Source organism: Macrotis lagotis, chromosome 2 (assembly GCF_037893015.1).
Source record: "Macrotis lagotis isolate mMagLag1 chromosome 2, bilby.v1.9.chrom.fasta, whole genome shotgun sequence".
NCBI classification, from domain to species: domain Eukaryota; kingdom Metazoa; phylum Chordata; class Mammalia; order Peramelemorphia; family Peramelidae; genus Macrotis; species Macrotis lagotis.
The window spans coordinates 78,573,577-78,590,154 of record NC_133659.1 but is presented as its reverse complement, the minus strand read 5'-3'; the positions used below and the strand labels follow the sequence as shown (position 1 = coordinate 78,590,154).

At 34.8% G+C, this 16,578-nt stretch overlaps 1 protein-coding gene across 6 annotated transcripts in view; it reads right to left on the bottom strand.

Annotated features, from left to right (window-relative positions):
* The window catches only part of SMG7 (SMG7 nonsense mediated mRNA decay factor), a 118,282-nt gene that overhangs the window by 16,659 nt on the left and 85,045 nt on the right, over window positions 1-16,578 (bottom strand). For all 6 annotated transcript variants that reach the window (XM_074222204.1, XM_074222207.1, XM_074222205.1 and 3 more), the window contains exons 5-11: window positions 10,547-10,718; window positions 9,229-9,300; window positions 7,671-7,821; window positions 7,036-7,171; window positions 4,566-4,728; window positions 4,170-4,326; window positions 679-749 (exon numbers count right to left, since the gene is read on the bottom strand). In XM_074222204.1, the coding sequence (XP_074078305.1) occupies window positions 679-749; window positions 4,170-4,326; window positions 4,566-4,728; window positions 7,036-7,171; window positions 7,671-7,821; window positions 9,229-9,300; window positions 10,547-10,718 (922 nt within the window). The remainder of the gene's footprint in view (window positions 1-678; window positions 750-4,169; window positions 4,327-4,565; window positions 4,729-7,035; window positions 7,172-7,670; window positions 7,822-9,228; window positions 9,301-10,546; window positions 10,719-16,578) is intronic.

Here is a 16,578-nt window from a genome sequence, read left to right as displayed (position 1 = left end):
ATAAATGAAAAATTGGCAACATGAAATTTGTATTATAAAAAAATACAAAAATATAAAAATTGTTATTAATGGAACAAATATCCAAAACATAGTACAGCTCAAGAAATGATAAATAATGAACCTCTCCTAAATTCATATGTAACCCAAAGCTGTCAAACTTCAAAAGAATTGTTATCTCATTTGTTTCTGTTATGGCTAATACTTGGATCACCTGAGAAGATGATAGATGAGAGGGTAGAAAATTCTAGCTAACTATGGATGGTAATTAAGTGGAAAGAATAAGGGGAAATGTATGGATGATAAGGAAATATTTATGGGATGACCCTGTAGGAGCAACTTGTACCTATTCAGATCAAAAAATACTCCTCTTCTTCTCCCCCACCTAAATCTATGTGAAGTGAAAAAGAAACTAAATATCCTATCTGATAATTATTTATTAAGCCCGTATTGTATACAGGGCATTGTGTAAGGCCTGATGTTCAAGGCTGGGCATACAAAGATGAAAAATGAAAGACCTATGTCTTTGAGGAGTTTACAATCAAGCATATGAACCATAATGAATAACAAAAATATATGATTGCTTTCAGCTAAACTTAGGCGAAGCCCTAAATTCATTCAATTTGGCCATAAGACTATTATCACTTATGGAACCCAGGGAAAAAGTAGGGAAATCCTCACCATTAGTGCTGGAGAGATCTTCTTCATGGGGTTGGAAGCTGTTTAGAAGAGAGATCAGCCAGGGCCAAATGCTGAAAATCAAAGATACCATCTTCAAACTTCATGATACACAAGATAAAATGGAACTATATCCTGATCAGAGAATTACTCTATAGACTTCCATTTCACATGTTTTTCCTCAATACAGTGCTTATTCCTAAAGCATGTTTACAAGACCATCTAGAAACAAGATGAATTTGAATGGTCCAACTTCCATGAAGGGAGCCGAGAAGTAGATCACTTCCAAGGCTCTTTACTGTAAACAAATGATGAAACCAATCAATCTGGTTCAAATACTGAAAGCTGGATTTCACCCGGAAAACTGTTTTATTTACAAAGCACTACTGAGCACTAGGTAATGACATCTCACAATTATTTTAAGACTCTTTAAAGCACTTTCACATATATTTGATCAATAAAGTTGGAATATGCCATGGATACGATCATAATGCAGGCCATATGCTGTTATTGTGTAAATAAAGATGAAACTATTATTTGAAAAAGAAAAGTGCATCTTTATTATCAGAGAACCAGAGCTGGAAGGAATTCCAGATGTCATACAGTCCAATGCCCTTAATTTAGAGATGAAAAAAACCTTAGATTTAAGGGACTACAACTTACTCAAAGTCACAAAAGGTACTATTACGGAACAAACTGAATCCCTGGCTCTTTACATATCTAGTTTTCTCTTAAGCTATTAAAAGCTATTTGCATTCTTTCGAACACACACAAATTAATATTTTCCAGTAGGAGGAAAATACATAGAAAATTTGATTAGAACTTCCCCACCCCCCAAAGAGGCTCATTTACTGATGATAATAAATGTTTATCTTGAAAGGGTGTATCAGACATATATTTAAACATTTTAAGAAAATACTATGTTAGTATGGTTAGTTTTCAAAACAACTTTCTAGTATGTATTTCTGGTAAAGATATTGGGGATGTAATGTACCATAATAGCAAGAAAGTTACAAAATGTTAGCAGATTAAAAAAAAATCTTCAGACTGCAATGATGGACACTATTTTCATGCAAGAAAAACAAGTTCTCTCATCCAACATTTCTGGAGAGCAATTTGGAACTACGTCCAAAGGGCAACAAAAATGAGCAAACCCTTTGATTCAGCAATACCACTACTGGGTCTATACCCTGAAGAGACAATGAAAAAGGGTAAAACATCACTTGTACAAAAATATTCATAGCAGCCTTGTTTGTGGTAGCAAAGAATTGGAAATCAAGTAAAATGTCCTTCAATTAGGGGTGGTTTAGCAAATTATGGTATATGTCTGTCACAGAACACTACTGCTGTATTAGAAACCAGGAGGGATGGGAATTCAAGGAAGCCTGGAAGGATTTGCACGGACTGATGCTGAGAGAGATGAGCAGAACTAGAAAAACACTGTACACCCTATCAGCAACATGGGGGCGGTGATCAACCTTAATGGACTTGCTCATTCCATCAGTGCAACAATCAGGGACAATTTGGGGCTGTCTGAGATGGAGAATACTATCTGTATCCAGAGAAAGAACTGTGGGGGTAGCTAGGTGACACAGTGGATAAAGCACTGGACCTGGAGTCAGGAGTACCTGGGTTCAAATCCGGCCTCAGACACTTAATAATTACCTAGCTGTGTGGCCTAAGCCAATTGACTTAACCCCATTTGCCTTGAAAAATTCTTAAAAACAAAAAAAAACAAAAAAACACACAAAACTGTGGAATTTGAACAAAGACCAAAGACTATTAACTTTAATTTAGGAAAAAACCCCAACTCCTATCTTATTGTCTGATCTTGCTATCTCTTATACTTTATGCTTCTTCCTTAAGGATATGATTTCTCTCTCATCACATTCAATTTGGATCAATGTATATACCATGGAAATAATATAAAGACTGGCAAATTGCCTTCTGTGAGGGGGTGGGGTGAGGGAAGTAAGATTAGGGGGGAAACTGTAAAACTCGAATAATATCTTTATAATTCAAAAAATAAAAAAAGAGTTTTTCTCTTGAGTTCTCAAGAGAAAAAAATTGTAGAAAATAGATTAGTTTACTTGTGGATACACCTGAGTAATATGCTAATTTACTTTCCACAAAGAAAAAGAACTCCACATACAACAGTACTTACTAAAGACATTTTTCTTTGCTAAAGACATCCTAAAAAATTTTTCTCTAAAAAACAAACAAAAAAATTCTCTATATAAGATCCAGCTATAAAAAATTCAAGATATTTTGAATATGGACATGATTTTAGTTCTTGAAACACAATTCCAGTTATTTTCTTATCATTCCAAGATGAAATATATAAAGGAACAGAATTCTACTCTGTTTAGTCTACTACCCCTTCTATAAAAGTATCGTTCAGCAGAGCTAGAAGAATGACCATCATTCACTTTACAGGAACAAAAAGTCATTTTAGAAAAGATTCTAAATTCTAGCTCACAATTTCCTAGCAAATCACAAAATTCCAAACATTATTAGTACAGTTCTAAAGATTTACTGAACCAAAGTAAGAATAACAGGCTTCAATTCAAAGTAGTTAAGTTGGGGGAAGGGAAAATTATATAAATCAAGACTGTAGATGAAAACAAGGGTATGGAGGAAAAGAGGAAACTCTTAGAGGAAAATTTAAATGCTACTGCTAAGTTCTGCCTGTGAACCTCTACAAAATGATCAAGGTTAGAATTGCAAGCTTTAGAGATACAATAGAAATTTATAAGTAGAAAGACAATGGGACCCTAATCTTGGATAGATCAATTTTAGGAAGCAACCCCAGTCAAGGAAGTTTAAATTAATTCTAGATTCCCACACACTCTATTTTCCACTCTTCCAACAAATAAAAATTCACTTTTACAAAAAATTTTTAAAATTTGGTGAGTACCCTAGGAAAAAAGATCTTGGGCAAATCATAATTAATTTTTTATTTATCACAACAAATTCAACAATAAAACAATCTTTCAAAATCTTCTGAATCAATTAGGGGAATCAGTCAATAATGCATAATAACCAACTATTATCCTCTCATCAAATCTTAAATTTCCCTCCAAATTAGGTATTAATAGTAAAAGTCACAGCTTATGTGAACAGTAAAAGAAAAAAATACATATATCTTCTCTACGTTCTTTAACTTCCAAATAGACATGTCCAAGTGTGCTGAAACGTATAAGAAATGGAAGCACTTTCCCTCTACAAACTGGCACCAGGATGATTCATCTCTGAGGACAGACAGGATATGAGAGTAGATCATATATCCTTTTGATTTGTTTCTTTACAGAAAATTGTTCATTAAACAAAAAACAGAGAGGTCTGAAGTCCTATTTTCCAAGAACATCCAGAATAAAGAATACCATTTATGGTTTAAATGCTGTATTTTAGAAGATGGTTTTTACTATCTAAGAATATCAAATCAAAGAATCTTTCACACCACACACAGTTACACCAAGTTTTAAAACACTTACTACTGTCTTTCATCAACCACAGCCTCCTGAAAGACACTGGGTCTAAGTTTCAGCCAGTCCATTGAGACCTTGACAGCAGGAAGGGGATATGCACTGCATGATTCCTCTTGATACTCATTCTGAAGAGGGCACTTGCACAGGATGCCAAGAAAAGAGACTTGGGGGAGAAAAAGAAAGATAACACAGAACACAAAGACATGTGAAACAGTATACCAATCAAAATAACATAAAGCAATTATCAGCCTTTAGCTAGCTATATCCTGCTAAAACTATTTTTTCTTTCAAAAGTCCTCTGTCACAGAGAAAACACACAACGAGAAATTTATGAAACAATTAAATAACAAGGAACAATATGAATGCTGAAGGGAAAAAAAGGACTTATCTTCTAATACTCACTAAAGAGGGCCAGGAGCTGCGTCCAACACAGCTGCTCATCCTGGCTATAACTGTGTTGTTCAGTTTCATTGCTAAAGTCGCGAAGGTGATGAAGTTGAAACAGGTTAATGACAGTGACGTGAACTAGCTGCTGAGAGTTGAATGCTTTTTGGAATAGCAGTCTCTGAAAAAAGATAGGAATACTTACATGTAAACTCAAGCATTAAGAACCATCTTTGACACAAGCAATTAAATTGGTCAAAAGGCATTCATGGCCAGATAAGTATGGCTAGAGATGATAAGTAGTTTCATTTTAAATCTTATTGCTATAATTTTCAAAATTCAGTATCTTGATTTGGACTGAAAGGGCCAGGCTGATTCTTTGCCTAGAATTATAAGAAATTATTAAATTATACATGATGATAATATCTGCAGAAGTAGTAAGATTTTGTAATATACATGTGAGAAGACATAAATATGGGACTAGAATGGTTTTTTAGTCATCCAGAGTAATAAACAAACAAATAAATATGCATGAGATAATACCTCAAGAAACTAATCAGTAAGACCTCACATTTCTAATCACAGGACAGTTTTAAAACCTGTATCACCATGAGTCTGTACAGGACTATGACATAGTTGTGTATTTAGCATCATAATTTGTTATTTTTCATTTCAGCAAGTATAATAAAATAAACTGAGTTCCTTTAAAACACTGAAATAACTTTGAAAATGTTTAAAATGATTTGAAATTCTCATCAATTCAACTCAAGTTTTATAATTTTTACTGTCTTACAAACCATACAATTTTAGGAAAAGTGGAGAAATAATAAAAAAAAAATTAAAATAGGGGTACAGAGGGGCAGCTAGGTGGCGATGTGGATAAAGCACCGACCTTGGAGTCAGGAGTACCTGGGTTCAAATCCGGTCTCAGACACTTAATAATTACCTAGCTGTGTGGCTTTGGGCAAGCCACTTAACCCCATTTGCCTTGCAAAAACATAAAAAAAAAACCAAACCCAAACAACAAAAGGAACCAAACAAAATAGGGGTACAGGAGAAAAATACATAGTTTCTTCAGAAGTTTGTAAACCACATGCCCCCAAATAGCCATTTCATGGTCTAGACCAAATGTTTTGAAGGTAAAGCCTCATAAGGCAATACCCACACATCTAAGTCAAAAGTACCCAAAACAAAACCAATTAAACAACAGAAACATCTTAGGGTAAGACTATCTTTTAGTATAATTCTTTTAATGCTTCAATAACTGATAACCCTACTCCCTCTAGTCTCCTCCCAATTTTTATGGTCCAAGAAAGGTCTGTCTTCAGCAATGACTCACTTGAAAACTAATGTTTTTCATAGGTCCAAGGGCTTTAATCACCAACAACAACTTAATTCCTAGAAGTTTTCCACAAGAAGAATCCATAATATCTGACTGCATCCTAGTTAAGTGATGGACAAATTACAACTGAGCTTGTGTCTTGATTTCAGTAGAATCACGTGTGTTCCATTCATAATACTTTTATGTACATGAAGACTTACTCTGCTGTACCATGATCACTCCTCTTCAGGCTGAACAGTTTAAAGCTATTTAATCTTCTAATGGAACTGAGAAATTTAACAGCACATGATGACATTTTTCACATATCACATAATGAGCATAAATGACTGGGTCTATCACTATCAGCTTTGCATGACCCTTGGTCCAAAGTGAGTCCTCCATCAATGTTTGTGGATTGATATCACATAAAATCTTGCATGAGCTATCTGAGCCTAAGACACAGGCAAATATAAACCTCTGTATAATTAGCTTTCAAGACCTCTGACCTAAAAGACTAATGAAAACACCCTTATAGATATAGAAGAAATACCTATAGCATTTTCCAAGACTTATTAACAACATTCAGAATAAACAGACATACACAGAGAAATAAGACTGTACTTGGATACTTCAATAAATGCGAGAGGTTGATTACTAATTTCCTTCCCAAAAAATTCAATCAAGGTCAAAAGCATATTACAATAAAACAAAGGTCATTCAGAAAATGAAAAAATGTTTATTTCCTTCTTATGCATAAACAATGTGGAAAAATTTCTTTGGACATGATTCTTAAATTAAAATTTCATCAGTAGAAGCAGAATATCAGATGTGGAAAATGAGATTAATTACCAAGTAAATAACCAAGCACACACTAGGCCAGTCAAAAGTCCTACTTTAGAGTCCTGGATCAGACTAGTTCATGGAACTGAGAAAGGAGAAAATTGTCCTTTGCACAATCTGCTACTTGGCAGTTACCTGGAAAAAGTGTTGCTGCTTTCTTCCCTGTTTTCAGCACAAGGTGAGGAGTAAGGAGCAAGACATTATAATACTCTGAAAGTATCCCTGATAGGTGTGGACCAGATTGCAATATTAAAATTAGGAGACCTTTCAGTCAAACCTATTTCTGGATTTAAAAATAATAAAAATTATATTTTCTTGTCCTCTGACCTTAAACTGTTCCTCCAACTTCTCTCGAAGAGGGCTCAGCTTCTCTAAACTCTTGCTCAGGTACACGTGACCATGGAATTTAATAAAGGCTTTGATGAAGTCAGAAACACCCCATCTAGTTTTCACCTCATCCCGGCTGTAGCATGAGAGAGAAAAAGAAAAAAAAAAAAAAGAACAAACCAAAAAAGCCTTTTTCTTAGTCTTAAATAGCAAAATGACTAATCTCTTAAAGATTCCTAACACAAATAACACCTCTAATAAGCCAATGAAACAGTAGGGTCCTTTGTGGAACCAGTGCACTTCCCACTAAAAACACAGGATAAATTATGGTTGAACTTACCAATATAGGTAGCTCAAATATTTCTTTAGTGCTTTTACTCATTTATTCTCCTGAACACATAAACAAATTTCTACAAATGTAATACATTGACTTCATGCAAAAAAACAAAAAACAAAAAAACCCCCACAAAACCCACAAAAAACCCAACAGGCAGAATAGATAGTTATCTTATTTGTAAGTCTGAACATGCCATAAGAATGTAAGAAGCACAAACGCAGCAACTGTTATCTAACATACAAATGGTACAGGTAAGCTATCAGAGGAACAGAAGTGTCCCAAGAGAAGCAAGGCAAACCTTTCCAGTGCTTTAGAAAGTGCTTTTTGAAGATTAGTGGAGGCAGCTGGGAAAGGGAACTTCACAGCGATGCTTCTGCAGTAGTAGAAAATTGTGGTCAAATGGTCTCCTTTGGAAGAAGCTAAAATAGCCAACTGATTGTAAGGCTGACCTAGGAGAAGAAACATATGCTTATTTATGGAGCTGTCAAACATCTACCATCATTCAAACCTATGGCTATTCTTCAAGTAAATCAAGAGGTGCATGAGCTAACCCTAACCACAAGTGGCCTCAAAGAGGAGGTGTAGACAGGGAAAAGGAGGCTGAATTTAGGATGAATAGGACAGCATGGCTCTCAAATCTAGCTCTGAAATTCACTGTCCACGTGTGACCTTAGGAAAAAGCACTTTATTTTTGGGTTCTTGATGTTCTAAAGGGGGATTATGAATGCAAAAGAATAAATGTTTTTGGACACAGTCCATGAAGAAATTTGTTTAATTTGACTAGACATGTTTCTAATGGGTTTTGGTTTTCTCATGTTCTTAAATGACAGATTACTGGCTAATGAAAGCAAATTTTTTAATGAGGGAAAAAAAAAGAAATGGACACGATCTAAAGTTTCTTCCAGTCCTAAATTTAGACTCCAAAAAAAGCAGATCATACTTTCCTACTTGTTATGAACCCAAATTTCAGCTTCACATTTAAATGAAGCAACAGGAATTATAAGGACCCCCAAATTTCAAAAGATACCTTTTTGTAAGATCTAATGGAGTTTAACAAGATATAGCTTAGTAAGAATAAAAAAATTATATTACTTAATTCATGTTAAAATTTCTTTAATTCAAAAGCCCTTAAATTAATAGAAATCTCATGATAGCCAAAAGCAGTTTTACAAGCTAATATTCCCAGGGGGAAAAAAGTTTTTTCAGAGAACGAAGAAGTTAAAAATTCTTAGAAATAGTTTGAGGACTCATGGGAGAATGGCAGTTTACCAAGTGAAAACAAAATTCAAAATTCAAAAACAAAATTCACCTTACGTGAACAGTAATGTTAGTATGCCCAGTGACATATATTTAGAAGGAAAAGTCTTATACAGGATCACAGATTTGGAGTTGAAAGAGACTTTAGATGTTAATCAGTCCAACTCACACATTTTACAGATGAAGAAATTAAGTCCTAGAGAAAGGTGGGAATTTGTCCAAGGTCACAAAAGAAAATGGAAGACAGGAATTGAAATTAGGTGCAATGACTCATATCTAGTGTTTCTTTTCATTGTGTCACATGTCGACTGGGGGTTGGGGACAGAGCACTTGTCTTCAGTGGTAAAGGGAACTCCCTCTGTCAATACAGGCTGGCACCTTCTCCACCAGTTACACTTAGAAAGGTTCAGTGATTTGCCTAGGTCTTCTTGGCTTCAAGAATGGTTCTTTATCCTGCTAGACAATATATTGCTCACTGATCACTTCTACAAAATGGAAAATGAGTCTTTAAAAAATATTCAGGAGTAATTTCCTCAAATAAAGAATGAAACAGAAGCCTAACAAAACTGCTGTTTAGTCTTAATAGGACTCAGACTCACCATTGGAGGGGACAAGCTGAGCTGCATGCCTATAGTAGGACTCTGCCTGGCTGGTCTGGTTTCTATAACGAGCTGAAAGCAGGGAAAAAATTAAGTTGAACAAATGAAATGCTAAAATTTCCTTTCCTTTCTGAATTTCCCCAGTTTTCCTGCCTATTTATTTAAAATTCTACAGACTATGAATACAAGATAATTTACTTACGACTCATTACAGAGAGAGCATATAAATAGTTTAAAATAAATTAACTGTAGGATTATGTGTGAATTGTCCATCTTCTTCTATTATTTGGGACATTCAGCATGTAAGCAATTTGAAAGCTTACCTAGCCCCCATTTTCAGGTCCTCCAGTGTCATGCATCACCAGCTCCCATTATGGACTATGCTGGTGACCTGGAGCCGGCCCACAAGAAGGGGTGATTTTATATGGCACTTAAAAACAAAACAAAACAAAAAACACTATACAATACGATCTGGCAAATAGTTTACTTCTTTTAAAATCTCAATGTGGTTTTTTAAATGCCTCCAAACCCTTTTTTGGGATATAAAGGATGTGTGTGCAAAAAATACAATTAAAGCAAGAACAACTTACAAACGCACCACGTCTTTAGCCTCTCCTACAAATAGCAGAATCTCATGCTAATTTTGATATGACCCCTCACAGAGTCAATGCTATGGATATCAAAAGACCTAAAAAAATGTTAACTTAAAATCAACCTTTCCCTCACTTGCTATTTTAGGACAGCTAATACATAATCCTATAGTTAATTTATTTTATAACCATTTTAGGTCACCTTTAAAGGAATAGACAAGTTCCAGAAACAAACAAGAGGAGTACAAAGAACTTAGCTAAAATAAATGCATAAGAAATAGGAATCCTTTTTTAAAGAATATTTTAAAGGAAATAAAACTGCTTTAAAATCATTAACACCTGGTTAATCATTAAAAAAAATAAACTAGTTATATAACTAACATAATGAGGAAAATTAACAGGTATAAAAACCTTACTTAGAATATCTTGAAACACTTTAAAAAGCCTAAGATAAACTAAGTTTTTGGTATTTACATATATTTATTTAAAAACTCTGTCCCTTTGCTTGGTCTACATAATATCTGTATTGATGTGGAAGTGGTTTTTTTCAAGGGATTTTTCCTTAAGCATATTCCTTACAGCACATTTCTCATTGCCTTCATAACCTCAATTCAGAATGCTTGGCAGCTAAGTTGCTGGTCAGTAGAAAGTGGATAGGTTTCTTTCTATGACTATATTCCAAGGAAAAAAAGAAGCATCTCAATGATCTTTTCACTTCAAAGGCTCACCAATGTCTCCAAGGTGGACGAGGCAGTGCTGGCAGATATATGAACAGGAGCTAGACTGTGGCTTTACTATGGCGCTGGTATGCGTCTGTTTATTGCTGATAATTCCCAACTGGGAAGACTTTACACGGCAAGGCAAATCTACATTAAACACTGTGCACAGCTCCTGTAACAACTAGAGGAGAGACAAATGACAGATATAAAAGATGACTTTTTTTCCATGAGGTTTTCTACAATTATGTAGACTGAATATCACAAACAATAGAACACTGATTAAAAAGTTACAGCTAATTTTTTTTAAGTTTTTGCAAGACAATGAGCTTAAGGCTTGCCCAAGGCCACACAGCTAGGTAATTATTAAGTGTCTGAGGCCGGATTTGAACCCAGGTACTCCTGACTCCAAGACTACCTAGCCGCCCCATGCCACCTAGCTGCCCCTACAGCTTATTTTTAAAGCACAACCAGAAGGAAAATATAGTCCTACTAGAACCTGTATTTACTCTTTAAAAACCAATTTTTCATCCATTAACTTTTCAGAAATCCAGGAAAAGTATCAAAAACAAAAGAGTTTGTGGAAAAAGTTGCTTTCTGGGATTGTTAACTTAAGCATCTATCTGAAGCAAATTGTATGTAGTGAATCTGAGTCTTTCATATACTTAAAGTATGCTCAGTAAGTCAATTTAGACCCATAAATAAATATGACAAATAAAAGTGAACACATCTAATAAGGCTTTTTGAAAAAAAAAAAAGAAAATTTGTATTTAGGGTACAGATCTAGCTCACTGAAAACTATACTCTTTGTTATAAGATGCAAGTTCTCTCAAGGTGAATGTTGTCCAAGGATCTATATTTAGGAATTCATCTATAAATATAGTGCTTGCATTTAATATCCACCAAATGCTCACAGACAGGGAATTAAAAAATTACAAAACTGAGATAGAGTTGAGTTATACTTTAAAAAATTCTAGTTTTTAATCCCTATTAATACAAATAGAATATGTTGAGAAAATGCTAGAAAATCTTCACTGCAGGAAAGTTATTATAATGCCCATGATAATTGACAATAAATCTGAGGAAAAAAATTCACAGAATAAAAAGATTTTTGAGCTGAAAGAGACCTCAGTCATCTGGTCAAAGTCTCTCAGCTTTATACACGAGCCACCCGAAAGGTTGAAAGTCACAGGTCATGTCACTTGTCCAAAGCCACCTAGTAAGGAGTGGGCAGAACAAGGGGTGCTCTCCATTTTTGGTTCCATCCTGGCTGAACTCTTTTGTCTTCTCCGAATTCTCCACCATGCCCTAGGAATCTCATTAACTGGAACACTTCCTCATCTTGCCCCGCACTGCTGACTCAGGCTTGGTCCTCACCCATTAATGTGAGGACAGAGGAATGGACTCCTTCCCACCTGAGGCCTCGCTCAGTTGTCCACTCTCTGTCTGTCCATCCTTTCACCTTCTTTGTAAAATAAGGTTCTCTAGCTTCAAATTTGTCACACTTTCGCTATACCACACTATCTGCTTCAGATAGAAGGTTTAAAATCACCTCTCTTTGGCAGCTAGCAATTATGTGTGCCTTTAAATTTCAATCTTTCTCTTAATTATCCCAGAAAAATCTAGGTAGACATATTTGGGATTTTGTGTGTAGATTAAAGCCCTAACAATGAACAATCCTGATTTAAATGAGCAAACTACACCGTTAATAAAGAATGTCTACAATTGTTTTCTGTGACAACATTTGGAATTGTAACTAATTTTGATGATAAAAAGTGGAATCCCCTTTAAGAAACCCACAATTTGATTACATTCAATTAAATATACATTTAACATCTACTACCTCCTGGGTCCTCATTACTCTACCTTTTAGTTATTACTTCTTTATTAGTATGGAAAACAATCAGGGTGAATTCTCAATGGCTAGTCAATGTGGAAAATAATGCTAACACCACACACCATTATGCTAGGGAAATAGAAAATAAGTTACAATTCTTTTCTTCATGGAATTTAACTGAGCAGTTTAGAGCAGAGATGTCATAATTGGGAAATCTTTAATAAAAATAAATTTTAAAAAATTAATTTGTGGTTTTCTAAGTCATTATGCGGTAGACAAACATCTGCTTCTAACTGAGCTTGATACTATTGGTCTAGAATGAGAATGTGATTTGGGAGAAGGAACCACTACTGATTGGGCAGTTCAGTGACAAGGACAAAGAAAGGACAGAGAGAATTGTAGAATTCAGAAAATGCTGGCTAGAAGTGGTAGTATTCAAATTGGTTTGGAATTTCTTTTACTTGACAATGTTTATTTATTACAAGGTAGTTGTTTTCTTTTTTAGCAAGGTGAAAAAGAAAAAAAATTAATGCTTTGTTAACTGATAGTTCAGACTTTAATAGGCAAGTAGGGAAAGATTTGAAAAGATATTCAAAGTAAGGGCAGCTAGGTGGCACAGTGGATAGAGCACTGGCCCTGAAGTCAGGAGTACCTGAGTTCAAATCAGACCTCAAACACTTAATAATGACCTAGCTGTGTGGCCTTGGGCAAGCCACTTAACCCCATTACCTTGCAAAAAAAAAAAAAAAAAAGATATGCAAAGTATAAGGAAGAGTAGCTACTAAAGACATCAAGGCAGGAGAATTCAAACTATCTTCAGGGGGGAGGCAATAAGCATAGAGAGCTGGTAGGAGTACTAAGACAAAAGTCTTGAAAATAGGGCAGCCCTAGATGATAAAGACCTCAAACACTTCTTATAGGCAATAGAGAGCAAATGAATTTTAATAGAAAAATGACATGTGAATTGTACAAATATGTAAAAATAAAGAGCCCAAAGTAAGATGGCAGAAGAATAGAGAAGAAGAAAAAAAGTTGTGAGATAGGGCAAAAGGATATGGAGTAGGGGCGGCTAGGTGACGTAGTGGATAAAGCACCAGCCTTGAAGTCAGGAGTACCTGGGTTCAAATCCGGTCTCAGACACTTAATAATTATCTAGCTGTGTGGCCTTGGGCAAGCCACTTAACCCTATTTGCCTTGCAAAAACCTAAAAAAAAAAAAAAAAAAAAGATATGGAGTAGAAAAAAGCCATAGTCCCACTGTTGGTGGAATTGTGAATTAATCCAACCATTCTGGAGACAATGCAGAATTATGCCTAAAGGAAATACTCCTTTGATTCAGCAGTATCACCACTAGGTCTATATCCCAAAGACATCATAAAAAAGGGAAAAGGATGCACATGTACAGAAAGGTTTACAGCAGATCTGATTGTAGTGGCACAAAATTGGAAACTGAGGGGATGCCAATCAGTTAGAGAATGACTAAACAAACTGTGGTAAATTAATGTAATGGAATATTATTATGCTGTAAGAAAAGATGAGTGGGCAAATTTCAGACAAAACTGATGGTAAGTGAAGTGAGCAGAACCAGAAGAACATTATACACAATAAAAGCAATACTGTCTAATGATGATCAACTGTGATAGACTCACAGCTCTTCTCAGCAATAGTGATTCAAGAAAATTCCAAAATATATGTAATGAAAAATGTCATTCACATGCTAATATGTTGTTGGTGAAGTTGTGAACTGATTGATCCAACCACCTTGGAGAGCAATGCACAAATGGCAATAAAACTGTGCAGATTGATCCAGCAATACCAATACTAGTTTTGAATCTCAATATCATAAAAAAGAAAAAAGACCCACATGTACAAAAATATTTATAGTAACTCTCTTTGTAGTGGCAAAGAACTGGAAATTGAGGAAATGTTCTTCATTTGGGGAATGGCTGAACAAGTTATGGTATATGAATGTGATGGGAGTACTAGTGTTCTGTAAGAAATCATGAGCAGGTAGACTTTAGAAAAGTCTTGGAAATAATAAAATACTATTTTTAAAAGGCATTGTCTATGACTATTAGCAGGCCAATAGTGAGGTCTGAATGAGCACTTTAAGGAGAATGATATAGGCAGAAGATTGCCAAAAACTGATGACAGGGCAGGTAAAAAGTGCATTCAGACAACTTCTGGAAATTATAGAGGAGAAATGAAAAGAAAAACAGGTTAGCTAATTGGGCTAGAAAATAATAACACATAGTGTTTTTTGGCCCTGGAGTGACCCAAGAAAGTCTTTATAAATTTAATTACATTCAACTTATATCTAAGCACCTAATAAAAGAAGAATATAGAAAGAAGTCACTGGAAGAGAAAAAAGTAACTGCTAAAGCACAATCCTAGAAACAAGAGGAAGAAATAGGAGCTAAAATAGAAATTTCTATCAGCAAAGAGGACAAAACACCTATCTCTCTGTGAGAAGGAAGGAAAAGGTGATAAAGACATTTCAAGAATGGTAAAGGGGGAGCAACAGTAACACATAGCTAATGTTCTCAATTTTTAGTGAAATAGAAAGTTAGGGTCATCTATTTCATGTCTGCATAATAAGAAGTATCTTTAAGGAGATGAGGTTTAAAACAAAAAAAAATTAAAAAAAAAAAGGAAAACTAGTTGATAACAACCACAGCAAAGAATAGATATAAACAGAAAAGTTGAATTTTTAACAGCTGTGATCAACTTGATTTCATAACTCTTAATTATTTGCCAGCTCTAGAGAAAGACCAGGAAAAATCCAATAGGGTTCACACCAAGGATTGAAGATTCATAAATTGGGAATGATGAAAAAAGTCAGGGAAACTAGGGGTTCCGGGGTACTAAACGTTGAAATTATTAAAGGTACAGGTTTATAAGGGTCAAAGTAGGACAAAGAGACAAGTGAAGCAGTAGTAGTAGTAGTAGTAGTAGTAGTAACAACAACAACAACAACAACAATAATAATAATAATAATAATAATCTACCAGGAACCTAGGATTCATAATATAGACAATAAGTATATTTAGAAAACAAGACGTTGTAGGTGAATGGAATTTTAAACATCACAAAATTTTGGAGATAAAATTCTGTGGTGATTTCTAAAGTATAATTATACCTATATATAGTTCAAATGGGATTATAAAGAGGCTTCTAGGGTGAGATGTTGACAAATTGTGTTCAGGGTTTTTTTAGAATAGTGTTTTCTCTGAGAATGACAGCACGGGATGGGTTGACACTGGTTGAGAAAGATGGGAAAATGGTATGGGAATTGGTAAAAGTAAAAAAGCATAATGCAGTGGTGAGTAAATAGAATTTTAGAGTTGAAAGGAACCATATAGGTTGGTTAGTTTGAAGCCCTCATTTTACAGTAAGAAGACTGAAAATGGAAAGACCAGTGATTTACCTCTGAAATCAAATGATTAATTATTAGCAAAACTGAAATTGGCATCCAGATCTTCCAATATCCTTTTTTTTTTTTTTAGGTTTTTGGCAAGGCAAATGGAGTTAAGTGGCTTGCCAAAGGCCACACAGCTAGGTAATTATTAAGTGTCTGAGAACGGATTTGAACCCAGGTACTCCTGACTCCAAGGCCAGTGCTTTATCCACTATGCCACCTAGCCGCCCCATTCCAATATCTTCTTATCCTATACAATATGCTATCCAGTACACCACAATGCCATCTATTAATACAGTAACACCCCCAATTACTGACAACACAGAACAAGGAAAGGAAAAAAAACTCTAAACTGGTGAAAGAGCTGTCATGGTAGAACTCATCTTTTTCAACAAGAATTTCAATAAGCTGTTATTAATTTCTCAGTCTAGAACAGATTAGAAATCTAAAAATTAGAGAATAATAAAGTGGGTTTGAATGGAAGAAGAACTCTACAAGCAGGTATCCCTAAGTATAGTAATTGTTAACAGTGACCAGTAAAAGTAAAAACCATACCACCTCCCAGTATTTTAGGACCATTAAACATATAGCTTTAAAAGTTCCGTGTGACATTTTCATATTCTCAGACGATACTACCAGTTAAGAAAACAGTATATTAAGTGATAATTCTCAATGATGACCTAAAATCAAGACATATTAAATTATGCTTATTGTACTGTTTAAGAAAATAATGAATTGTCGCAAGAAATGGTAGGAGAAATGTTAAAATGTTAAAACTACTACTTACCAC